Source organism: Carassius gibelio, chromosome B15 (genome assembly GCF_023724105.1).
Source record: "Carassius gibelio isolate Cgi1373 ecotype wild population from Czech Republic chromosome B15, carGib1.2-hapl.c, whole genome shotgun sequence".
NCBI lineage: Eukaryota > Metazoa > Chordata > Actinopteri > Cypriniformes > Cyprinidae > Carassius > Carassius gibelio.
The window spans coordinates 20,457,287-20,484,410 of NC_068410.1; the positions used below are offsets into that span (position 1 = coordinate 20,457,287).

A 27,124-nucleotide genomic window follows, 5' to 3' on the forward strand; every position below is an offset into this window, starting at 1 on the left:
ATAATGCAGCAATTTATCCTGTTTTACTGACCTAAAGAGCTTTCAGCTTGGAATAGAGCGAATGTAGTTTACAGTAATAATCAGACGTCTCTTCCATCTTTCTGCACAGAATGCTGCCATTTGATCTGCTCCTTTCTGCAGCAAAAGCCAGAACGTCAGCTTGATCTGACAGGATTATTCATCATGACTGGTTTTAGGTACTGCGCCTAAGATGAGCTAAAAACAATTAAAAACAGCATCTGTTCTAATAATGAATTTAACAATAAAGCTAATTTCTGTGTTTTGTTCCAGGTGCAAGACCGATCACGGTCACTCTGAAAGTGTCATCTGTGGAGATGTTTCGTCTTCCAGGAAGAACTGAGTCTTCGTCCATCCACTTTAACATCTTGCAGGGCCAGCAAGCTCTGGTAGCATTTGTGCCTTTGGCTTGAGGCAGCAATATTAACAACTGGAGATGTTGCTTTCTGAAGGATGTGAAAATTTATGTATTTTTGTAAATAAACTAAAAAAAATGTTATTACTGCTTCTGAAAGGCAAAGAATTCTACTTTTTAGTAAAAAAAATTTAAGTTCACTCACTTAACTTAAACTTCTATATTTTACATTTTATATTCACAGAATGAAACCGTGGACATTAAGTCTTTGCAGACAAAATGCAATTAAATTCAAAAATAACTTTTCTGTATCACTAGATCAAAGATGCTGTCAGAAGACCAAGAGAATGATTTTATTTCCAAAATGTTAATGTGATTGATGATAGTGGTCAGAAAAACAAAACAAAAAACAAAAACAAACAAATGACTGCTTTTTAAAGGGAGGTTAACTACAGTAATATCTGCTATCTATAACAGAGAAGATGAATATGTTACATAAAACTGCATGAAACGCATTAGTCATCCTGTGACACCAGATCAGTGGTTCCTAAAATTTGTTTCTAGCTTCATCAATATTGCTCATTTTATATGGCTACCTAATCAAACACACCTGACTCAGCTCATCAGCTCATTGATTGAGACATCAAGATCTCAAATGGGTGTCACGCATAAAAGACATTGATCATATGCAGTGTTGGGTGGCTTCAGGAAAACACTTCTTCAAAGCAGGCAGGAGTGTGAGAACCTTGCAAATGGAATCACATCTTTAATATTGTGGAGTCCCAGAATGCACAGCAGGTACCTCTCAAAGCCCATCCCAAACCCACCATGGGGGACTGAGCCAAACTCTCTCAGCTGCAGATACCTGTCAATAACAAAGATGCTCTTTAAGGCTATGACAAAATTGTGATGGTTTTCCTTCTTTGCATTTAGCAGGTACAAATGGCAATGTTGTCATAATGACCCCATTCACACAGATCCAAGAACACAACTTACAATGCTGCATTATGCATGCCAGGCCTCTAGTTGGCGATGTCACTTAGTAATGAAATACTACTCAAACACACAAAACGCAAATACCTCTTAATTCTGGAATAAAAATATGGCTAAGCAGCGAAAGTTGTTCTTAGAAACCTACCATGCATATGTGTCCTCCAATCCAGCCCTATGTAAAGAGGGAAACATGCAGGAGATGCAAGTGAATAGTACTCAGTAATACATCAGCAAACATGTAATATGTTTATAGAGCAACATATTACATTTCTGGTGCCATATTCATGTACATCATTTTGATAATGGAAAGAATACATTTGACATTGTAACAAAGAATATACACTATAGCCTTAAAATGTTTTTAGATTGAATAAAATACACCTTTTTTCAGTACAAATCACATTACAGTGCGGGACAAAAAAATAGTTCTTGATTAGGTGTCAGTTTTTTTCTTTTTTTACCCTTATTCAGCACAAATGCATTAAAATTATAAAAAATGTAAATGTAACAAAATATCTATTTTATAAATGCTGTTCTTTTGATTCCTGGAAAATGCATCACAATTTCCACCAAAAAAAAACAAACAAAACTTTTCAGCATTGGTATTAATAAATGTTGTTGTCGTTTTTTTTGTTGTTGTTTTTTTACATCAAATCAGCATATTGACACTATTTGTGAAGGATCATGTGACACTGAAGATTGGAGTGACATTAACATAATTAAAAATATGTAATTTTAATTTTAAGTAAATTGTACAATTTTTCAACATTATTGTTTTTAAAGCATTTTTGATTCAGTAAGTGCAGCCTTAGTGAGCACTTCTAAACAGTAGTTTATCCACGTCTTAAATAATTACAGCATATATTATTATTACTATGTGAAAAGGGACTCTTCTGTAATTCTTACTGTTCTAGTCGTTGACGCAGAAGTTCTAGTCTCTCCTCTCTCAGGGATCCACCACAAAGCTCCCCCACTTCAGGCACCAAGAGATCCACAGCAGCTGCCTGTCCAAAAAATCATCAGTGAATAAGCAGTGAGCACACGGAGATCTGGAAAAATGACATAACGTCTTTATCACATCTGATCATTTACTCTAGGCTTTAAAGACAGAATATAAACAGATTTCAAACAGATGAGCAGTTGAGGACCACAGACGGAGGGTGAGAGCTCATACTGTGTGCTTGGGCTGGTCCTGGTTGTCCCGGGCATAGAAAGGCTTTAACTCGTAGGGATAGTTGATGACAAACACTGGGACATTTCCACAATGTTTCACTAGGAACTTCTCATGTTCTGTATGAAGATCACAGCCCCACTAATGTAAAGAATATACCAAAGAAAGGGAAAACAGTTAAAACATTAAAAAGTTTGGGTCAGTAAGGTTTTTAATGCTTTAAATGTAATGCAGCCTTGGGCTCATCCAGGGTGTTTTTACTTGATTATGAAAATACCATAAAAACATTAATATGCTGAAATATTATAAGAAATGAAAATAACAGCTTTCTATTTTAAGATATTTTAAAATGCAATTTATTCCTGTGATGCTAAGCTGAATTTTCAGCATCATTACTCCAGTTCTAATATACTGATTTTGCTGCTTAAGAAACATTTGAAATATTTTGTGCAAACTGTGATATGTTTCTTTCAGGATTCTTTGATAAAAAGTTGAAATATAAATATTTTGTAACATTGTCTTTAGTCACTTTTGACCTGATTTAATGCATCCTTTCTGAATAAAAGTAGTGATTTCTTACTGACACTAAACGTTTGAATGCTAATGGATAGCATATTTTTTTTTAATGTGCATTTCTTAAAGCATCTCTTATATTATGTACAGTAAGTATTTAAAACAAACATATGCTGTACTTTACTTGCCTCAGTGCTGAATGTAAAGTTCTGTGAACTGCTCTTTAGAATCTCTATGGCCTCGGTGTAAGAAATGCTGTAAAACGCAAATATAACAATTAAAACAATTGTACAATAAAAAAAAAATAAAAAAATGCATGGCTCAAAGAGAGATGACATACAAAAATGTCTGATTCTTACTTTTAACAGCTTATATTCAGAAAACTTTTTAGAAGAAGGAAGTATGTAGGTTTTTTTTGTTTTTTGTTTTATTTAAGTAAAAGGACTTCAGCTTTTGGAAAAGTAGATGAAACTGAAATATAATACGTACACATTAAACTTTCTTTTCAACATGAGATCCACTTGATCCTGAGGATGTTCAAATACGATAAAACATTATCATTTTATTACAGCCATTATAGTGGAGAAACTCTCAATGCTGTTATAAGAGCAGTGTGTGTCGTACCCTGTGTCCTGGTGCGATATATTTGTGAAATAACTCTACATCCTCTGCACAAGAGGACAGCACATGCTCCGTGGCAGCTTTGAATAAGTCCTCCATTACCTGAAGAATGAGAAACATGCATTATGATATGTACAAACCTTCAAATCCATCTTCAAACCATAAACCATGCTTGATAGAGTCTGTAGTGTCTGTGGGAAAGAAAGAGTTTTCTACCTTCATAAGGTCATCTAGTGACTCGGTGAAGGCAATCTCTGCCTCTACCATGTAAAACTCTGCCAAGTGTCTCCTGCTTTGAGAGTTCTCTGCTCTGAACGTGGGACCGAATGTGTACACTGCAGAAAAAGCCCTGCAACAGACAACAGCAGACGCAGAGCAATCACAAAACAGTTTAGCATTCAGCTTTAGCAAGTGATTCATTATCCATTTTGTAATGTCTTTTCCGGTGGATCTCAAAAGATTGACCGACAAAATAGACAAAGGATATTTACTCTGGTATTTGTGGTATAGTTGTGTCTGAAGTATTTACCCTGCCATCACCTCCAGGTGCAGTTGTCCCGAGACGGTTAGATAAGCCGGCACGGAGAAGAAATGTGGGTTTGGGTCATCTGAGTCGGTTTTATGTCCTGCAGGCTTCAGAGAGCACAAACATAAGTTTTCAGTGTGTTACAGAAGAATCAATAGCATCCATGTACCATATTTTGAAATATAATTTTGCTTGTTGCTATATATCACGTCACCCATCAACTAGACCGTACCTCAACTTGGAAGAGTTCTCCAGCTCCCTCACAGTCATTTGAGGTGATCACTGGTGTGTGTATCTGCACATAACCATTATCCTGCAACATCAATTAACAACATCACTCAGATTGGAAATATAAGCCATATAAGAAACTTACTATCATCCTTTTTTTTAAATCCTGATTTGTTATTGTGGCGAGTGGAGCAGGGCCGAGAGGCGTGGGAACGAGGAGTGAGTCCAGGTGTAGTGATTGAAGATGAGCTGCACCTGCGCCCCACCGCCATAGTTATTAATTTGCACATTATGCAGATAATATAAGAATAAAATAATGAAAATACATTTAAAAATGTGTATATATATTAGTGGTGGGCATAGATAATTTTTTTAAATCTAGATTTATCTCCCTGTGATCTTGAAATTAATCTAGATTAATCTATATTAAAATGGCCCATCCGAATTCTGCCGAAGGCATTCAGAATATGTGTGTTACCCAAATAAAATTTACAAACAGTAAATCTTTGAGAAGGGGTTTATCAAGCTAGGTGGTGCATTAGAAAAGAGGCTCATCTCCTGTTTCCAAAATGCAACACAAAGTGCTTGAAAAAGCTGTAAACTAATTCCACATTTCACAAGGTGCAAACAACCTTACGCCTGTTTCACACCAATGTTTACATTTTTTAGTTTGTAGGTGTCAAGGTACAGAAACCAAATAATTAAATGTAAAATAGAACTGGATAGTCTTCAATGTAAAAATGAAATATACAATCAAACCTACATTTATTCAGACACCTTCAACATTTCTCACATTATTACAGTTTTGCTATATATATCTAAAAAATATATCTGGTGTCTGAATAGTTTTTGGTTTGACTGTTAAAACTACAAAGTAGTAGAGCAGTGTGATTTTCTTTCCTTTTCTTGGATTAACATTACAGCAGCCAGTAGCTAAATTAGGCGCGGTCACTTTAAGAGACGATGAACGCATCCAATAACACACATCCCATTTTTTTCCTTAACGGTTTAATTTCACTTAAAAAATAACTGACAGTTTTTTCGAGCATAATTTCCAAGGTGGATATTTTGACTTATTTTGTATGTATTTGTCGGGACAAAAGCAAAAATAAGCAAATTCGATGTTCAAGTGTTTTGAGACGCCTTTCTCTTTGCAGAAGAGAGCTCGGTTCAGTGATGCTGTCCGTGATACGCGGCTCTCTCTCTCTCTCTCTGCACCGAACAACAGCTTTTCCGCGTCAAGTTTTTGGATGCTTTAATGTTTAAATCGACATGCGGTAAGGCGTAAAAACATGTGAAAAAGATAAGCTTTCGTGACGATGCACAGCAGTGGCCCGTCAACTGTCCTGAGCATCTTTTTAGGCTGGCCTCAGCCAGTCGGTTGTATAAAATATCAAGGTGAAAGTCATCATAGCTTGCTTAGTATGGACCCAGCTCCCAACTCAACTTTGAGAATATATTAACTGCGATATTGTTTGTAGAACAAGAGTCTCGCGTTAACGCAGCACGTTTTATATAGATATATATATATAGATATAGATATATATATATATATATATATATTGGGGTGTAACGATATGCGTATTCGTATTGAACCGTTCGGTACGACGCTTTCGGTTCGGTACGCAGTACGCATTATGTATACCGAACGGTTCGTTGGAGTAATTAATTATATTTGAAAAAAAAAAAAAAAGAGAGAGAGAGAAATATAATGATATGCGTTCAACAAGGTAGCCCAATAACCCAAACAACGTAACAGGCAACGCCCCTGACACTCCCGAAGAAGAAAAAAACACCATCTTATATGTTTATGTTAGGCTACTCAGCAGGCGCTCGCTCACTCAGTACACGCTGAAGGCTCGTTGCAAAATAGCCAATGCGTTTAACAGACTAGAAATGAGAAGATCCTCCAATAACCAACAGGTCTGGTGTTTGGGTGCACTTTGGATTCCCTTTAAGCTATAATGGTGATGGCAAGAGAGTGGTGGATAAAAAAACAACGGTATGTCGCATCTGCAACATGACAGGGTACACCAGCGGGAATAAAAAAAAAAAAAAAAAAAAACACCAGCGGGAATATCTGGGATATATGCGTCAGTACTATCTGGGAAAAGACGAAAAAAAGGAGAAACATGCACGCAGCAAACTATCCCTGCAGCATTTAGAAACTATAGCTTACAGGGAATCCAACCCAAACACCAGACCTGTTGGTTATTTTAGGATCTTATATTTCTGGTCTGTTAAAGGCATTCGACATTTTGCAACGAGCCTTCAGCGCGTGCTGAGTGAGCGAGCGCCTTAGGGGCCGTTCACATATCGTGCCTAAAAACGCATGGAAAACGCTAAGCGCGTCTTTCTCCTCCTTTCCAAAGCGCTTGGGCAGAAGCGCTCATGAGGCGTCTGTCTTTGCTAAGCAACAATGACGTGCTCTCTCCATGAGACGCGGAAATTTCAGCGAAGGATAAATGGATTGCAGCTCTAAAAATCGCTTGCAGTAGCTCTGCTACTAAATTTATTTCAAAATTGCAATCCATATACAACTATGATCAGCTGATCCTTCATCTTGGCTGAGCTCTCAACGTTGTTACGGGAAAGGATGAAGCTGATTGGTTAGTTCTTGTCACATGACCCGCGGTGCGCTTGCGGCATTCTGAAAAGTTGAGATGTTTTTACATTTTGCTGTATCTAAAACGTATCGAACCGAACCGAACCGAACCGTGACATCAGTGTATCGTATCGAACCGAACCGTGATTTTTGTGAACCGTTACACCCCTAATATATATATATATATATATATATATATATATATATATATATATATATTACATATACACACACACACGCTACACAATCATGGGGAAGACTGCTGACTTGACACCTTGCACAAGGAGGGCAAGACACAAAAGGTCACAAAAGCAATTTTTTTTGTTTGTTTTCAAACAAAACCCACTCAAAAATGTGGGGGAGATTCAGAAAGAGTGGACTGCAGCTGGAGTCAGTGCTTCAAGAACCACTACGCACAGACGTATGCAAGACATGGGTTTCAGCTGTCACGTTCCTTGTGTCAAGCCACTCTTGAACAACAGACAGCGTCAGAAGCATCTCGCGTGGGCTAAAGACAAAAAGGACTGGACTGCTGCTGTGTAGTCCAAAGTTATGTTCTCTGATGAAAGTAAATTTTGCATTTCCTTTGGAAATCAGGGTCCCATAGTCTGGAGAAAGAGAGGAAAGGCAATCAATCCACGTTGCTTGAGGTCCAGTGTAAAGTTTCTACACTCAGTGATGGTTTGGGGTGCCATGTCATCTGCTAGGGTTGGTCCACTGTGTTTTCTAAGGTCCAAGGTCAACGCAGCCGTATACCAGGAAGTTTTAGAGCACTTCATGATTCCTGCTGCTGACCAACTTTATGGAGATGCGGATTTAATTTTCCAACAGGACTTGGCACCTTCAGACAGTACCAAAGCTACCAGTACCTGGTTTAAGGACCATGGTATCCCTGTTCTTAATTGGCCAGCAAACTCACCTGACCTTAACCACATAGAAAATCTATGGGGTATTGGGAAGAGGAAGATGTGATATGCCAGACCCAACAATGCAGAAGAGCTGAAGGCAACTATCAGAGCAACCTGGACTCTCATAACACCTGAGCAGTGCCACAGACTGATCAACTCCATGCCACACCGCATTGCTGCAGTAATTCAGGCAAAAGGAGCCCCAACTAAGTATTGAGTGCTGTACATGCTCATACTTTTCATGTTCATACTTTTCAGTTGGCCAAGATTTCTAAAAATCCTTTCTTTGTTTTGGTCTTAAGTAATATTCAAATTTTCTGAGATTCTGAATTTGGGAATTTCCTTAGTTGTCAGTTATAATCAAAATGAAAAGAAATAAACATTTGAAATATATCAGTCTGTGTGAAATGAGTGAATATAATATACAAGTTTCACTTTTTTAATGGAATGAGCAAAATAGATAAACTTTTTGATGATATTCTAATTATTCCATTGGGGGTTCCAAGATGGCTGCTGAAGTTTAAAAAGAGCGTAGTATACCACAGGGGTTCCCAAACTTTTTAGCCCGCGACCCCATGATAAATGCGCTGCTGCCCCGCGACCCCCCCCCCCCCCAAAAAAAAACCACCTCTCGTCGCGTGAAATGTACAGCAAATCGATTTTATGCCCAGTCTCAAAGCACACGAAGTTATATTTTATTGTTCTGCGTGCAAAATCAGTGTTACAAGTCTGCATGAGCTGCTCGATATCCACCTGTTCTCTCTCGGAAAGTAACTGTGCAGCTATGTTGGGTTGAACGCGTTCATTATTCTGCCATCAGGAACCAGTCGAGTAAGTCTGAGCTGCTCACACGCGTGCTCACACCCGTGCGCACGCACGCACGCACACGCACACACACACACACTCATGCTAATCCGCTAGATGTGTCACTTTATGCTTTCCATGGTGACGCGTCATTGCTTGTCACGTGACATACCGCAGCAACAACAGAGCTGAATGAATGATCTGCTTTTGTCATTTTTCCTTTTTTATTCAAAATATTAATAAATTTGTTAGATATGGCATGAAATAGCTGATATTCCGATTGTCAAATATATGCAAGTGGAAGTGTTTTGTTGTTTAAACACCTTTATAACGATCGCGTTAGTTGAGCTGTATGCGCGATGGGCGCCGCCATCTTAGTTTGTGCCGCAGACGCAGTTCAGAGAATCAGATCTGTTGGATTTACAACACGTGAATTCATCCACTTCTCCCGAAATACATAAAAGTAAGTGGCTGGTGAACTGGGAGAATAATGGAGTAAAATTTAAAGTTACTTACACAATGTGTATCTGATATTAATAAAATGTGTCTAATTATAATGAAAAAGATTATTATTGCCTCTTCCTTTGACATCAGTGTGTATTTTACAAACTCTAAATGTATTGTTTTTTCTAGTACTTATATGTCTGAAACCTAAAATAAACATTATGTGGTTGAAAACACTGAAAAGTTGTGATGACAGCTCTGAGCGCACTTGTCTCTGGCTCAGCGCCAGCCAACTCGCGAGAGCACATTTGAATTTCACGTCATGCACTGACCGGTGTGGTCGTAACAGTTACACTCCAGGGACTAGCCTAGACTGATCACACCGGTGTGATCGTACGTGCGATGCGAAAGAGTTAAATTAATTGAAACAAAAATATATAAAGCCTATATCGAAATCATCTCGCGACCCCTGCGCCGGGGTCCCGCGACCCACCGTGGGGTCGCGACCCCTACTTTGGGAACCACTGGTATACCAGTCCACTCTGCTGTTATGCACGTTCTCTTTCTAACATTCGTTAGGTATCTCACTATGGGCCTGCCTCAGGCGTGGCCGATCGCGGAAGCACCAATAACACCACGTCTGCCAACCATGGCAGATCAATCGCTGCAGCGATCAGGGAGTCCTGCTCCCTGTATATAAACCGCAGCTACCTGCCATTTCTTGTTCTCTTCCCCGTGAAGATTTCGGAAGCTGTTGTCAGCAGACTAGGAGAATTATTGCTAAACAGTTTATCGACTGAGCCGCAAGGTAACGTTCCAAACGCAATATATTCTTAAAGGGGGGGTGAAATGCTCGTTTTCACTCAAAATCCTGTTAATCTTGAGTACCTATAGAGTAGTACTGCATCCTTCATAACTCCAAAAAGTCTTAAGTTTTATTATATTTATAAGAGAAAGATAGTCTGTACCATTTTTTCCCGGAAAAACACGAGCGCCTGGAGGCGTGACATGTGGGCGGACCTAAAGAATCACGAGCGCGAGTAAGCTTTTGCGTTGAGAGCGTTTGGAAGCTGTGACATTACTGTGAGGAAAAAAACATCATCCAAAACAAACCATGGCTAACAGTCAGATTCAGCCGTATATTTATGATCCAGAATCAGATCCAGAGGCTGAAATTTAACAAGAGCAGCAGCAGCAACGACATCTCTATGTGGTATTAAAACTGTACATATTTGCTTAGCGGTTTTGGAAAATGAATAAGTTCCACTTTATGTCGTCTTTTTTTTTTTTTTTTTTAAAGGTGTACATGTGGAAAGTGCAGTTTGATGACAACATCGCATGTTGTTTTACATGATGTTCTTACGTGCCGATAGCGAAGTTAACAACACAGAGATATTTGAAGCAATTTTACTCACCGCCTGCGGTTCCAACACACGATCGTGACCCTTTTTCGTTGGGACTGCATTATCCTTAAAAATAAACAATATGCAAATCCGGCGTCAAACTGGGCCTTGTTTGTAAAACAAGCATCTTCGAAATGCAGGGAACAAACAAAAACACTTTGATGCTCTGTAAAAATAAACTCCATGCACTGGTCCCCTAATGCTGTTTTTTTTTTTTTTTTTGGTAATCTGTGCAGGGTTGTCTTGCCCTGGCAACCAAAAACACACTTCTTTTGTGACATTTCGCTCTCTCGCTCTGATCAGTGAATGTCTCTGCTCTGCTCTACGGGAGCGCGCGCTCTTCCGGGAGAAGTGCCCTTAGGACCCATATAAGGAAATTCCGCTCCATCTAACGTCACACAGACCCATACTCGGAAAAAACTTTCCGAAACTTGTGACAAACCGGAAGAGGTATTTTTACCTCGAGTTTTCTACTTCAAGTTTCTCTACTTATTTTTTTTCGAGTTTTTGGCACGCTCACCACGCACCAAAAAAAGTAGGAAAATAGCCCTCTGTCGCAGCACAGCTCTGTACTAGCTGTCACGTTGTGGTGGGCTTACAGTACGAATAGAGTGAAAGCTTCATGGTTACTGCAAAAGAGCCTGAGAGCCCGGAGGACAGGGCCATCCTTCTCATCCGTGTACATGTGGAATTTCTGCGAAAGATTCACACGGTCTCGGCATCTCCTGCTTGGGTGCTAAACTCAGTCAGCGTTGACTGTCCCCGATGGCTTTTCGCTCAGAACTTTGTCAAAGTATTCGTCAAGGCACAAGGGCACAGCATACGAGTACATGAGAATCCCCTTTGGCATGGCTTTAGCACCCAGGGTATTTACCAAATGTGTGGAAGCAGCTCTGACACCGTTAAGGAAAGGAGGAGTCAGAGTTTCATCATATCTGGACGATCTGCTCATCTGAGCACCGTCTCCGCATCAAGCAGAGAGCGATACACACACACTAGTGACGCATCTGTAGAGATTAGGTTTCAAGATAAACCAAACGAAAAGGTGTCCAATTCCTTCACAGGAAATAGTCTACTTGGGTCTCAGGTTGAATTCAGTGAGGTTTCGAGCATTCCTATCAGAAGAGCACATCAAAAACATTTCTCAACTGCCTCTCCATCTTTCAATGAGAGAGTTTAGTCTCTTTCCGAATGTGTCTTCGACTACTGGGTCTGATGGCCTCAACAGTGTCAGTGGTTCCCCTGGGACTGCTGAGAATGAGGGACTTTCAGAACTGGACAGCGTCACAGGGCATTCGCCCCACGAGCCATCTCAGCCGCAGAGTGCGATTCTCACCTGAATGCATGAGCGCTCTCTGTCATTGGAGAGCCCCGTCTTTTCTCAGGGCAGGATGTCCTCTGGGTCCTGTACTATTGAGGAAAGTGGTGACAACAGATGCATCTCTCACGGGTCGGGGGGCAGTGTTCGAGGGCAGAACAGTGAGGGGAGTTTGGACTTCGGCACTTAGAGAGAAGCACATACATTTTCTAGAACTACTAACAGTGTTACTAGCTCGGAGACATTTTGTGCTTTTTCTGAAGAACCATCACGTATTGGTCAGGACAGACAATGCAACGGTGATAGCCTACATAAACCGACAGGGAGGAGTGAGTTCTCACAAGCTCCATTTGTTAGCGAAAGACCTGATTATGTGGAGCAGCAGGAACCTCCTGTCATTATGCGCAGCGCATGTTCCAGGAATAATGAACAGGGGAGCAGACTTACTGTCCAGAGGGAATCCTCTGTACGGGGAGTGGAGACTCCACCCCCAAGTTATGATCATGGTGTGGCAGTGATTCGGCCAGGCCGCCGTAGATCTCTTCACATTGCGCGAAGACGCGCAATGTACCCTGTTCTTCTCTCTGGTGGTACCGTTGGGTGTGGATGCTCCAGCCCACGAGTGGCCAGACGTATTACTTTACGATTTCCCTCCTTTGAGCCTGATTGAGCCGACACTACAAAGTTTTTCGGGAACGAAAACACGTAATGATTCTAAGCGCGCCATACTGGCTGGGGAGACTTTGGGTGGTGGAGATTGCGCAACTGCTCTACGACCAGCCATGGCTGTTACCAGCAAGGGCTGCCTCAACGCGCTCTTTATTTAATCTCAAATGGAGGGTGTTCGAGGGTTGGTGCGCAGAAAGGAACATTGTTCCTTTCTTGTGTTCAGTTTCGGATGTGCTGGTCTTTTTACAGGACCTTCTAGAAAAGGGCAGAGCCTTTTCTATGGTTAAGGTTTATCTGTCGTCTATCTCGGCATGTCATGTGGGTATTAACTCAGGGACTATTGACCAGCACCCTCTCGTCTGTTGGTTTTTGAGAGGTGCACGTCGGTTACACCCAGTATTGAAGCCGCTGGTCCCGCCCTGGGACCTGTCCGTGGTTCTGAATGCGCTCTCAAAAGCCCCTTTTGAACCCATTGATAAAATTGCCTTGAAGCTAGTAGCTCTAAAGACGGCTCTGTTGCTCGCTCTCACTACAGCAAAAAGGGTGAGTGAACTACATGCTTTATCTGTTCACTCCTCATGTATGATGTTCGCTCCGGGTGTTCAAAAAGTCACTTTTAGAACTAACCCTGCATTCGTATCCAAAGCGTTTGATCACACGGGGAGCAGTTCAATCAGTGAACTTGCTAGCTTTTCATCCACCACCCTTTGCATCCCCAGAGGAGGAGAGGTTGCACACGTCCTGTTCGTACTCTGCATATGTACGTTCAGAGAACACATACACTTCATAAGAGCAATCAGCTGTTTGTCTCATGGGCTGATTCTTACAGAGGAAGACCTATCTACCATCAACGCCTTTCCCATTGGGTGGTGGAGGCTATCGTATTATGTTACAATAATTTGAATTTGGAGCCTCCAATAGGACTACGAGCACACTCTACTAGAGGTATGGCTAGTTCCTGGGCTCTGTTTAGAGGCATCTCTATTCAGGATATTTGAACGGCAGCCAGCTGGTCTTCTCCACACACATTTGCTCGTTTTTATAGACTGGATGTGACAGATTCCTCTCTGACGGGAGTTGTCTATATCCCAAGTGCTCGCCGATCATTTTTTGGATCAGCAAAAAAAAAAAAAAAGAAAAAAAAAAAGGCCAGGACAAATAAACATACGTTTTGTCTATTTTTTATTAACAAATTATCGTCACATAGCTCTGCATCCCCCTGGATGTCCATCCGTCTGTCGTGAGCGCAACAGAGGATGCTCGGGATAGTTCATCCACAACTTTTTTTCTTCTCCTGTTCATAAACATCTGGCACAATCTCTTCGCTGAAGGGGGTGTCGTAACGTGGCTCTACGCACCGTCACGGTTTTACACTAACCTCTTTCCTTCATCATTATATCTGACAGGGAAGCCAAAATGCGCAGGGTATTCAAGCTCCTCCGTTCCGCTCGCCATGACCACTGAGTGTGGACTGAACATACGCAACTTTTTTTTTTCTCCATAAATCAATCCGCGGGTCACAAGTGTGCCGAACCGAAGATATTGATCAGAACGGATCACGGATCAATGATGATCTGTTGCACCACTACTATAGTGTCATTTGAAAACATTGCAGTTGCGTTTTAAAATACAACAACGAGCACCATGAATCCATTTAAAGAGGCGCATTCAGCGATCTCCTTGACGGGAAAAAGTCAACAAAGTAAAATGATCTCCAACGTATGGCATGCTCTCTTCATTTTATCAAATGATCATAATCACATCTATTCATTTTACAGTCCTGCTAATAGCATTTTATTCAGACTAAAACCCCTTTAATTCGGATGAGAAAGCTTTTTTTCCAAGTGGCTTGCACATAATAATAATACCACTGCAGATGCATTTTGCAGCATTAAGGTTATTAATTGATCGTTAATTTAAACGACGATCGATCATGGAAATTATCGAATACTGACATCCCTAAATACAAATGAGTTGCATATAAAAACTGGTTATTGTCTGCATCAAACCATGCTTCTGAAACGAATGTCATTCAACATTCTAGGCAGCTCCAGCACAGTTGTCTCTCCGAGCACGGTGCTGTCTGTGAGCGGGGTGGAGTAACGGAGCCCTCAATCACGCTGCAGTGTTTGTAAGAGCTACCAACTTCTCCACCCCATTTACAGAGTGAAATTCTCTGACTACCTTTATCTCCCGGGACGGTTGTTGAATCTTCCAAAATTTTTGGCTTGGGGTGCTTCACAACGGCAGCAGCACTTTCCACCACACCAATAACACGGGGCTGCCCGCCGACGTGCCTGACTTTAAATCAGCTCTACTAAACACGGATATCGGCCCGATATATCGGTCGAGCTCTAATACACACACACACACACACATATATAGACATATACATATATACAGTATACATATATATATATATATATATATATATATATATATATATATATATATATATATATATATATATTTATATATACATAAACACACACACAATTTATTAATACATTCAGTTAATTGTATTTCAAATAAATGCTGTTCTTTTAAACTTTCTATTCAACAAATTATCCTGAAAAAAATGCATCAAGGTTTCCACAAAATAATAAGCAGAAGAACTGTTAAAAGGGGGGTGAAATGCTATTTCATGCATACTGAGTTTTTTACACTGTTAAAGATTTGGATTCACATGCTAAACATGGACAAAGTTTCAAAAATTAAGTTGTACGTTTGAAGGAGTACTCCTTCCGGTTTGTCACAAGTTTCGTAAAGTTTTTTTTGAGTATGGGTCTGTGTGACATTAGATGGTGCGGGATTTCCTTATATGGGTCCTGAGGGCACTTCTGCCGGAAGAGAGCGCGCTCCCGTATAACAGAGCACTGTGAGGCTGAGCACAGACAATCACTGATCAAAGCGAGAGAGTGAAATGTCACCGAAGCACAGCAGACCAAAAAAAAAAAAAAAAACAGCATTAAGGGACCAGTGGATGGAGTTTATTTTTACAGAGCATCAACGGAGTTGTGCAAGTGTTTTTGTTTGTTCCCTGCATTTCAAAGATGCTTGTTTTACAAACAAGGCCCAGTTTGATGCCGGATTTGCACATTGTTTATTTCTTAAGGATAATGCAGTCCCAATGAAAAAGGGTCACGATCGTGTGTTGGAACTGCAGGCGGTGAGTAAAACTGCTTCAAATATCTCTGTGTTGTTAACTTCGCTATCGGCGCGTAAGCACATCAAGTAAACAGCATGCGATGTTGGCATCAAACTGCACTTTCCACATGTACAGCTTAAAAAAAAAAACGACGACACTAAGTGGAACTTAGTAATTTTCCAAAAACGGTAAGCAAATATATACAGTTTCAATACATACTAGAGACGTCCTGCTGTAGTCATTGCTGCTGCTGTTCTCGTTCAATTTCAGCCTCTGGATCTGATTCTGGATCATAAATATACGGCTGAATCTGACTATTTTGACAGCCATGGTTTGTTTTGGATGATGGTTTTTCCCTCACCGTAATGTCACAGCTTTCACATGCTCTCAACACAAAAGCATACTGCGGCTCGTGATTCTTTAGCTCCGTCCACACGTCATGCCTCCAGCCGGTCGTGTTTTCCGGGAAAAATCGGTACAGACTATCTTTCTCTTATAAATATAATAAAACTAAAGACTTTTTGGAGATATGAAGGATGCAGTACTACTCTATAGGTACTCAAGATTAACAGGATATTGAGTGAAAATGAGTATTTCACCCCCCCTTTAACCACTGATAAAATAATTGTTTCTTAAGTAATTATATTATAGTAAGAATATTCAAATGATTTCTGAAGGATCATGAATTGGTTATGTTATAATCATGTAAGTAATGACACTAAAATTCATCTCCACTTTACATTAATAAATGTCTTCTTAAAATATATTAAAACTAAACAGTTATTTTTAAATTGTATAGATATTTCACAATACTTTGATCAAATAAATGCAGCCTTTGTGGGCATAAAAGACTTCTTTTGAGAAATCTTACTGATGCCAATCTTTAAACGGTAAATGATCACTTCTTACTCTGAAGAATGACTGGATCGCAGCAGAAGCCTCACTGCGGATCCTGAGCAAAGAGCTGAAGGCATTTGTTCGGCATCTGAGGTGAGGAAACTGCCTGACATACTCCAGAGAATGACGCTCCTTGATCTTGAATGGAAAGTCCTAGAGCAGACATACTGGATCAGTATATTAACCGTGATCTAATTATGACTTTTATAAATCACTTCATCAGTTTTATCTGACTGATTCATTTTCAAAGTAAAGACTCACCACAGGATTGCATTCTCCAACCACTTTAATATGCTGAGCATGTAACTCCACATTCTGTCTCTTACTTGGGCTCTTCTCTAAGGTGCCAGTGATGTCAACAGCACAGCCAAATGTGAGGTCTCTTGACAAGAAGGGAGGATATATCAAAACTATACATCTACAGAGGCCCCCAAAGACTATTAAAACAAATCAAAGTTACATCTTCTTGCCATTTTGGCAACTAAAAGGTGATTTATTTTTTTGTGGATAATTACTGAAAGAGCTGTTACCTGTAGCAGAAGAAACGCTTCTCAATATCATAAACTCGTCGTTAACTTTAGGACACGTCCCAAAACCATTCAAGCTGGCGGTTATCAAGCCTCTTATTAAGAAACCAAAACTAGATCCTAGTGTACTGGCAAATTATAGGCCTATTTCAAATCTTCCATTTATGTCTAAAATTTTAGAGAAAGTTGTGTCTGCTCAGTTGAGCACCTTCCTGCATAAAAATGATATGTATGAAGAATTTCAGTCAGGTTTTATGCCCCACCATAGCACAGAAACTGCACTTGTTAAAATTACAAATGACCTGCTCCTTGCGTCAGACCAAGGCTGCATCTCATTTCTAGTCTTACTTGATCTTAGTGCTGCGTTCGACACCATAGATCATGACATACTCATAGATCGATTACAAAACTATACAGGTATTCAAGGGCAGGCTCTAAGATGGTTTAGATCCTACCTGTCCGATCGCTACCATTTTGTTTACTTAAATGGGGAGTCATCTCATTTATCATCAGTAAAATATGGAGTGCCACAAGGATCCGTCCTAGGTCCCCTTCTATTTTCAATATATATGTTGCCCCTTGGTAATATTATTAGAAAATACGGAATTAGCTTCCACTGTTATGCTGATGATACTCAGCTATATATCTCAACGAGACCAGATGAAACTTCCCAATTATCTAAGCTAACAGAGTGTGTTAAAAATGTAAAAGATTGGATGACACACAATTTTCTCCAATTAAATTCGGATAAGACAGAGATACTAATTATTGGACCAAAAAACACTACACAGAATCTTGTAGATTACAATCTGCAACTAGACGGATGTACTGTTACTTCCTCTACAGTCAGAAATCTGGTTGTTATATTAGACAGCAATTTGTCTTTTGAAAATCATACTTTTGGTCGTTCCTAGGATAGCAAAGTCCACTAAAGGAGGTAGAGCTTTCTCACATTTGGCTCCCAAACTCTGGAATAGCCTTCCTGATAATGTTCGGGGTTCAGACACACTCTCTCTGTTTAAATCTAGATTAAAAACACATCTCTTTCGCCAAGCATTCGAATAATGTTTCTTTTTAATTGTGAGTGTAGTTGCATCTGTTCAAAGTTGCATTTTTATTCATTAGCTTGGGTTAAACAAATTTTACTTTGTTGGATCAGCAGCTATGCTAATGATGTCTGTATTTTGTTTCTATGTTTCGCCACGGGATTTACATCCCGTGGTAACTAGGATTTAAACAAGCTCCAGTCTGGATCCAGAACACCTGAGAAGAGATGATGCTGACCCTCAGAGGACCCAAGATGATGCTAACCTTGAATCAACAAACAGAACTAACAATTATTGCTAAATGTGTGACTGAATCATATAATAACTTAATAATATTGATAGTTCATCGTCTAGCTGACTACGTCTTGTATTATTATTATTATTTTTTCTAAAATCCTGTCAAATGTGCACAAACTACTAGCTACTACTAAATATTGTAGAAACATAATTTTCTGTAAAGTTGCTTTGTAACGATTTATTTTGTAAAAAGCGCTATACAAATAAACTTGAATTGAATTGAATTGGATGTAAGAAATTAGTTCCCACAGATTTACACAGGTGTACTCGTCTTGTCTTCTCTCTCTCTCTCTCATATATATATATATATATATATATATATATATATATATATATATATATATATATATATATATATATATATATATATATATATATATATATATATACATATATACACACATACACACACACACACAGTCATGGCCAAAAATATTGGCACCCTTAGTAAATATGATCAAAGGCAGTTGTGAAAATTCAGCTGCATTGTTAATCCTTTTGACCTTTTATTTAAAGATTTCAGAAAAATGTATCCTTTCATTGGATAATAAGAATTAAAAATGGGGGGAAATATCATTAAATAAATGTTTTTCTCTAATACACATTGCCCACAATTAACGGCACCCTTTTATTCAATATTTTTTGAAACCTCCATTTGCCAGTTTAACAGCTCTAAATTCTCTCCCATAATGCCTGAGGAGGTTAGAGAACACCTGACAAGAGATCAGAGACAGTTCCTTCATCCAGAATCACTCCAGACCCTTCAGATTCCCAGCTTCTTCTCTTCAGTTCACCACTCTCATCTTCGGCAGGGTTCAGGTCAGAGGACTGGAATGGCCATAGCAAAAGCTTGGTTTTGTGCTCAGTGACCCATTTCTGTGTTGTTTTTGAGGTTTGTGTTTGGATTATTGTACGGTTGGAAGATACAAACATGGCCCATTATAAGATTTCTAACAGAGTCACTTAGTGATTTTTTATCTGTTGGCATTTGATAGAATCAAAGATGCCATTTGTCCAAACAAGATGTCAAGGACCTCAGTCGTGTCTGATAACTGAATATGCTTTAGTTTGTTTTTGGATGACCTAGGATATTTTTTCTTGAAACCGTCCTAAACAACATGTGGTGATGTAGGTGCTGTTTGACCATTTTTTTTTAAAAGGTTTTCTGACCCCAAAACTCAACTATTTCCTGAAATTCTCCAGCTGTGGTCCTTGGAGTCTGTAGCCACTCAAACTCTCCTTTTCACCGTGTTTTAGGACGATATAGACACACGTCCTCTTCCAGGCAGTTTCGTAACATTTTCTGTTGATTGGAAATTCTTAATTATTGCCCTGATGGTGGAAATGGGAATTTTCACTGCTCTAGCTCTTTTCTTAAAACCACTTGACTAATTTGTGAAGCTCAATCATCTTTTTCTGCACATCAGAAATATCTATTTTTGGTTTTTCTCATTTCGATGGATGATTAGGGGAATTTGGGCTTTGTTTTCCCTCCTCTTAATATTTCTGTGAATCAAAAAGCCATGGCTGGATAATTTAATGTTTATAATCATGTTGGAGTGCCCAAAATTGTGAATATAAATGAGGATATACTTCAGAGATATTCTACACAAAAGATTTTCTAGGGGTGCCAATAATTGTGTCCAACGAGTATTTGAGAAAAACCTTTATTTCATAATGATATTTCGCCCATTTTAAATTCTTATTATCCAATGAAAGGATACATTTTTGGGAATTTTTTTAATAAAATCAAAAGGATTAACAATGCAGATTAACTTTTCACTGCCTTCTTTGATCATATTTACCAAGGGTGCTGATATTTTTTGCCATGACTATATTATATATATATATATAAATAGTATTTCATATTCATTCTAGCTCAAAGACTGTGTAGAGAATAGCACCTGGTATTCAAGTGTGAGCTGGCAACAACCTGTAGAGGTTGCAATGAACTTCCATCATTCACATGTAAGAAGAGGTTGTCTTTCTGTGGCCTGACAGATCGTACCCATCCCTGTAGGAACAGCAAACATGTTAACATGAGCACAGATGTTTATTCAACTAACATACTTTGACCATTAACAATCTCCAACAGTGTATACTACAGTATCATTGTTATTTTAGTATCACTGTGATACGGTTTTAGTTTTAATAGTATTTGTTTTTATTTTATTTTTATGTATACATGTTGTTGGTTTTAATTTTTATATCTAGCATTTACCTTAAATCAATAGTTTTAGGCATCTCAGCACATAAAATTTAACATAAATGAAAAGTAGAAAGAATGAATTCAAACTAAACATAAATTAGATAATCTAATCACACTATGTTTTGATTACTTTTATATTACACTTGACCCAACTCAATTTATCATATTTAAATATTCTTGTACCATATTGATTTAAACAATACATTAATGTCTCCCAACCAGTGGTTGGTGAATTTAACGAAAACAGGACCGAAAAGTACATGTAAATATGTTAGTTTTTTTACAGTTCGATTGGAATTAAAATCATAAAATAATTTATTATTCTGTTCACAATTAATATTTATTTTAATCTCATATTTAATCTCAAGCATGTTCTATTTGGTAAATAAATACTGTATCTTTTAACGAAAAACTTTATTAGGACTAATTTAAATTTGTGATAGAAATTACTGACAGAATAAGGGATAGAAAGCAATTCATACAAAAAAAAAGTAATAAAATAAAAACAAATACTTAAATTGCTTCTCTCTGTAGTGTATGTGCACGCATATGTGATAATAATATGTTAATAATAAAGTCTGGTTCCGCTAAAATAAAATAAATAAGTGCAAGTAGCAAAAATAAATGATGAATGCATAGTAAAATGTTTAAAATATAAGCTTTAAAATGGCTTTAGCGTAAAGGGGGGGAATTAAATTTGGTAGCTTTAATTAATTGAATCCAAATTGAAGAAACAACTTTATAAAATAATGTCGGACAATGTTCTCTCACCTGTATTCTAACATTTGACCCCGTCTCGTTGCTTGAGAGCGCATCAGATACTCTCACTTTCGTGGACAATATGCGACTGCAATGTCGTTGAAAAGATTTTGAACTACATCGACAGAACAACGCCGAGCTGAAAGCAGGAATCCGCTGTAATGTGAACGACATCATCATGTCAGCAGAGAGTGAGGCTCATGAAGGTCTGGATCCAGCTTCGATTTCTCTGCTTCTTCCGCTTTCAGTGACAGCGCCTTTCACGTCCTGTAACTGGGATAAAATGTAATTTTTGACAAAGTATGTTAATAAAATAATTGCACTTCTATAACACCCTCGATTAGTCCCATACTTGACACTCTGTTTTGACATTCACGCTGCTCTCCACCCGCTTCCTGAATCGAATTACGTCACATGTACGTAGAGTCCCATTGGTTGAACTTTGACATGCGCAGTAGATCACTGATAAATCGTCCGAGTCATTTCAAGGAATCATTTCAAAGAATCGGTTCAAAAACGATTCAGCCCAATTCTGCGATTGTAATTTATATAGGCCTATACATGGCAAGCCAAGAATAATTTTATTTAATTACACGGAGTCTATTATGTCTAGGTACAGTTTGTTTTGAAATGGCTGCTGATTCAGTTCATTAAAAAAAAATCATTTTGAATATATACGTTCGTATCCGTTCTTATCGGTTCTCGGCTCAGTTACGAACTTGACTTGTGTTTCTCGGTTCAATGAATCAGAGCCGAAATCACCGAAATCGAAATCATATAGCCTATACTAAACATTAACTCACTAAAACAGTTCACTGAGTAAATTAATGAAAACGAATGAGAAAACTGAAATGAAATGGAATGAGTAATGAAACAAATCTTAGGGGAGTTCTTGGTTCAAGTTTCATAACTGATTAATTCCCATTTGAATGCATATATTTTACGTAACTGAATATCAGTTGTTTTACAGCTAGGCATTTTGACTGAATACATTTTACTGTGAATATAATGTGTGAATGTAAAAACACTATTAATATCTATCTATCTATCTATCTATCTATCTATCTATCTATCTATCTATCTATCTATCTATCTATCTATCTATCTATCTATCTATCTATCTATCTATCTAAATCTGTGTAACCCACAAATACATTAATAGCAAATTTAGGCCTAAATATTTTTGGAACCCATATGAATATACAATCCATTTTATGTAAAATATAAAGCAATACATCATACATTTAACTCGTTTATGCATTCTACGTTTAAGACATGGTGTTTCATATTGGATTAAATAATTTAAACACGAATGTAGACCTGTTTTTATACAGTCTACGCTGTGGACTCATAAGCGGAGAGTTACAGTGCTCCTCTTCTCCACAGGGTGGCGCTGTAACTCCATCATTCTGTCATGCAGCACGTCGCAGAAGCAGCCGTTGACGAGACAAATCTATTTAATTACTTATTTATTAGCTCAGCATCTTCAGCAATGAATTATTAAAGCTGCTTTAGGGTCTCTGTGGACAGCATCTCGCCAAAGGCAACGCTGATGTTATTTTTACGGCATGTTTTAAAATTATAGTCTATAGGCTATCTGTGCCTTTGTTTGCTGTTTTTGTAAAATTCAATTTTACAGCAGATTTGATGAAGCTGTGATGCGAAATTCATTAACTTATGTTTTAACCTACAGACATCCACATAATATTCTAGCTACTGAATGATGAAGGGATGGTATAGCCAAGTTCAGCATACTTCCTGGCCTCAATCAATACGAGATTAAGCAACACAAACAGGGATCTTGTTTTTAAGAGCCCCGAGCTCAGAGGGCACCTCTCTATTGACCCTTAATTCACAACTTATCATCAATTCCTCGGCAGCTCACGCTATGTGCATTGATTTCTCGTTTAGTTCTGACGAAGCCAAAATAGTGATGTCATCTGAGTGAAAGACTCTCATCCCAAACCTTTGTAACCTCTGTTTGATCTGTTCGATGGATGTTCCATCGCCCACTGGGTTAACATCGTCTGAGTATTGTTTTAAAGGCCAAAAATTAGATGAAAAAGAAGTTTTGAATATAACAATAACATAAAGGACTACAGGATTCATGTTAAAGGTCACTTGAAAACAAAATTTGAGTTTTGTGACAATACACATTGTATATGTATATTGTGAAAAGTATACTTACTTTAAATTGCAGCACAGTGATAAACTAACTGTCATGATGAAAAAAACAGTCTCTTAATAGACCACTGAAGTTCAGCTAAACGCATGTACACATACAAATACTTGCATTTCCCCTTCATATATTAAATGGATAAATAATAATGTATCAGACGATATTTAAAAAAGCTACCATAACCATTCACTTTGGCCTCAGAGGCGAAGGAAAGAGAAACAGCGGGTGTGCTAGTCCTATTGATCTTATGGAATTGTCACTGCTTAATGTTTCATGAGCTTAGCTTATAGACAAATCCTTCAGGAGCGGCCCAATATCTTTACAGCAGTACCTTAACACCCACATATCAGTTCGGCCCTTTGTTTGCGAGAGGCTGATAAGGGAAAGTGGGACTTCAATTTGCAGATTACACTGATTTCTCTGCATTTGATTTGCTCTTTTTCCTGTCAGCTTTTAATCGTCAAAAACAGCCGGATCGAGCGGACTTTGACCAGCTTTTAGAAATGTCTTTTTACATGAAAGAGATGTGAAATTCAAATGCGGGGCTTGTTAATTAAAATATCATGAGGCAAACACAGAGGTTGTGCTATGCATACTATAGAATTTTGCCCAAAATCACTCTCATCTGACCACAAAACGTCCTCCCGCATAACTCCGTCATTATTATGCAAACTCTACCCGTGGATCTTTTTGAGAACTGGCTTCTTTGGTGCCGTCCCCCCAAACAGGTCAGTGTTATAGAGCTCTTGATACCTTTTCTCCATTCTCTGGAGATCTTTCAGAGTGACCCTTGACCTCCTAAAAATCTCCTTCTTTCAAGAGCTTTTCAGTTCTTATTTTCACAGCTGTCCTGCAGGTTACAGCCTGTATAATGACCCCCAAACCTGCTTTTATATCAAAAGCAGTGCTTCTGTAAGACGGGGACAAAATCCTTTCACACGCAGCATACTGTATACAGAGTCTACAATGACATTCTTGGTGAAACTATAAATGTTAAATGAACATGCACCATTTCAAGAAATGTGAGTAAATGAGTGATATTGACGTTTTTACCAAAGGTATACAATCATGCTGAAGAACTTGATTATTAATAGATAATGGGAGAGAAGAAGAGGTAAAAGAAGAAGAAGAAGAAGATGAAGAGAAAGCAAACGAAATAAATGCAGAACACAAGGAATTTCCTGAAGTGGACTGAAATGGAAAATTATTTTAATGTAACTGAAATGATACAATGGTGTTCAAAATTTATAATTTTAAGTTACATTGTTTTTCTACCATAAACCAATGTCACAAAATGTTCTATTTCATTAGATAAAAATATTACACACTGAAAAAAAATCTTAGTCCAGGATTTGCAATTCAGTAATTGGCTACATTAGCAAGTCGCTGCATTATATATAAAATACTCTTTTTATTACCAACCAACTGAAGTTTTAAAGATTCAGTGAAGTGGCTTAATGAGTGCATTTTCCCACCGAAACAGCTCTTGTTCAAAAGAAGTGGTTCAAATCATAAAAATACAGTATATATAAACTCTACTTGCAGATAATGTAATATTCATGAAATAAAATTCCATGTAAGAGTACTTGAAAAGTATGCAGTTTCATAACCATGTGCCTTAACATGCTTAAATACACTTTTAAAAAGTGGTGCACTTTGTAATTGTCAAATTAAATGTCTTACTTTTTGTTTTAATAATCTTTTGTTATGCTTTTCAGAAGTACACTGATACTAAACTGATTATGACTTTATTGTTATTTAATTTTAGGAATTTGGGGTGTAAAAATAAATACATTACAGTTGGGAGCCATAATTTACCACTTGTTATTGCTTATCAGAAACATGTTGCAGTAGCAGGAAGGGCATTCTTAATCTAGAAAGAATTTGATTGGTCAATTTGTCTTTAAATTTAACCAACATACAGTACATTTTTTATATAAATTAAGGTTTATACAGTAACATGTAAAAAAAATATTGTACAGCATAATTTACTCAGATGCACTACCTTAAACATTTGGTTACACTTTATTTTAAGCTGTCATTGTTATAGTGTAATTAAACATTTAAGTACTGAGTAATATTAAAGCTGCAGTTGGTAACTTTTGACGCTCTAGCGGTTAATAAACAGAACTGCTTGCGTCTTGCGGAAGAACATCGTAGCCGGAACTACTTCTCTCTGTTTATGTCTATGAAGAATCACAAAGGTACTGGGTTACTCCGCCGCGGTATCCCCGAAGCAATCTAAAATAGTCCGAATATAAACACTTATTATAGGTGCACCCTAGTGATTCAGGACAGGCTAAAAACACGGTTTGGAAAATGGATTCATGGTGTACTCGCTTATTATATACATTTTTCTACATTTTATAACACAAACAAAGTTACGGACCCCAGCTGTGATTGGTTGTTTCTTACCGGGAGCGATGGATTTCTGCAAATGGCAATAGGAGCACTGGGAGGAACCAGAGGAGCTTGATTTTTTCACAGGTTATCTGTCTCATATTTAACTGTCAGGACATAATGACAGGTTTAACAAATATGTAAAAAAAATATATTTTTACAAAAGTTACCTACTGCAGCTTTAATTAGCTACACATACATTATATGGTTAGGGTTAGGATTAGGGTTTGGTTTAGGGTTACTTGCATGCAATTATGCATTATTAATTGCTGTTATAATAGTAAGTACATGTAATGTGTAACAATAAAGTTTTACCATATATTTTACTTTTAGAACTTTTTTAAAAAAAATAGCCCCTGGTCAGTGTATGCCTTTATTGTATGGAAAAGAGCTATATGTGAATATTTTTCAGAGAAAGTGGGGCTGTATGGAGCAATATTTGGGCCACAGTCAAATGGTCAGGTCATCCACAATCACAGAGATTGGATTAATACAAACAGGGATTGGCTATTAACTGTTATTATTATTATTTTGATTAGTAAAACTATCCTGGAAAAGCAAAGTAGTTCTTAACACATCGGAGGAGTTCAAGAGAACATATGCGTCTGCAGCAGCCAGCCTTTCACAGAGAGTCAAGAACAGATTGGTGCTGCTGCCGGTGGAAGGGAGAGTGTGCTTACAGCTTAACAGCGCTGTGGCATTGCTCTTATTTACAGCACTATCATGCTCATAAAACAGGCCATATGACTTCATGTTAGACGGAAAAATATGCCGGACATACTCTGTGAGATGCTTTGGCAGAGGGAAGCGTGACCAAGTTCTTAAGGTAAAGGAAACTCTTAAGGTCTTTAACAAAGCAAACCAGAGCATCACAATACCGTCAAAGCAATTAGAACATTATGAATGAGCAAAAAAGGATGCCACTATTCATTTCCCTAAAGCTAAAACCTTTCTTAATGAGGGAAAATAAATTTACAGATTTTTGCAGGGCTAATATGAGAGCTAGATGCCATGTAGTTTAATATTTTATTATATAATGACATTCATACCATTTTAAGAGCATCTTCAGTGTCCAAATATGTTTTG

The 27,124-nt window shown here is 38.2% G+C and overlaps 2 protein-coding genes across 2 annotated transcripts in view; one reads left to right on the top strand and one right to left on the bottom strand.

The window, feature by feature from the left end:
- LOC127973071 (serine/threonine-protein kinase pim-2-like) overlaps nucleotides 1-431 on the top strand; it is a 59,365-nt gene extending 58,934 nt beyond the window's left edge. The window contains exon 8 of the mRNA XM_052577101.1: nucleotides 292-431. Within this exon, the coding sequence (XP_052433061.1) occupies nucleotides 292-431 (140 nt within the window). The remainder of the gene's footprint in view (nucleotides 1-291) is intronic.
- A 281-nt stretch (nucleotides 432-712) lies between these two features.
- On the bottom strand, nucleotides 713-21,891 carry nars2 (asparaginyl-tRNA synthetase 2, mitochondrial). Its single transcript, XM_052576665.1, has 15 exons — nucleotides 21,812-21,891; nucleotides 21,472-21,732; nucleotides 20,396-20,505; nucleotides 16,883-17,003; nucleotides 16,634-16,774; nucleotides 4,430-4,510; nucleotides 4,201-4,304; nucleotides 3,888-4,020; nucleotides 3,675-3,773; nucleotides 3,540-3,577; nucleotides 3,239-3,305; nucleotides 2,541-2,678; nucleotides 2,273-2,370; nucleotides 1,512-1,538; nucleotides 713-1,238 (listed from the first exon to the last, which is right to left on the bottom strand). The coding sequence occupies exons 2-15, from the start codon at nucleotides 21,637-21,639 to the stop codon at nucleotides 1,094-1,096; spliced, it is 1,470 nt and encodes a 489-aa protein (XP_052432625.1). The 5' UTR covers nucleotides 21,640-21,732; nucleotides 21,812-21,891; the 3' UTR covers nucleotides 713-1,093.
- Between the last annotated feature and the right edge of the window lie 5,233 nt (nucleotides 21,892-27,124).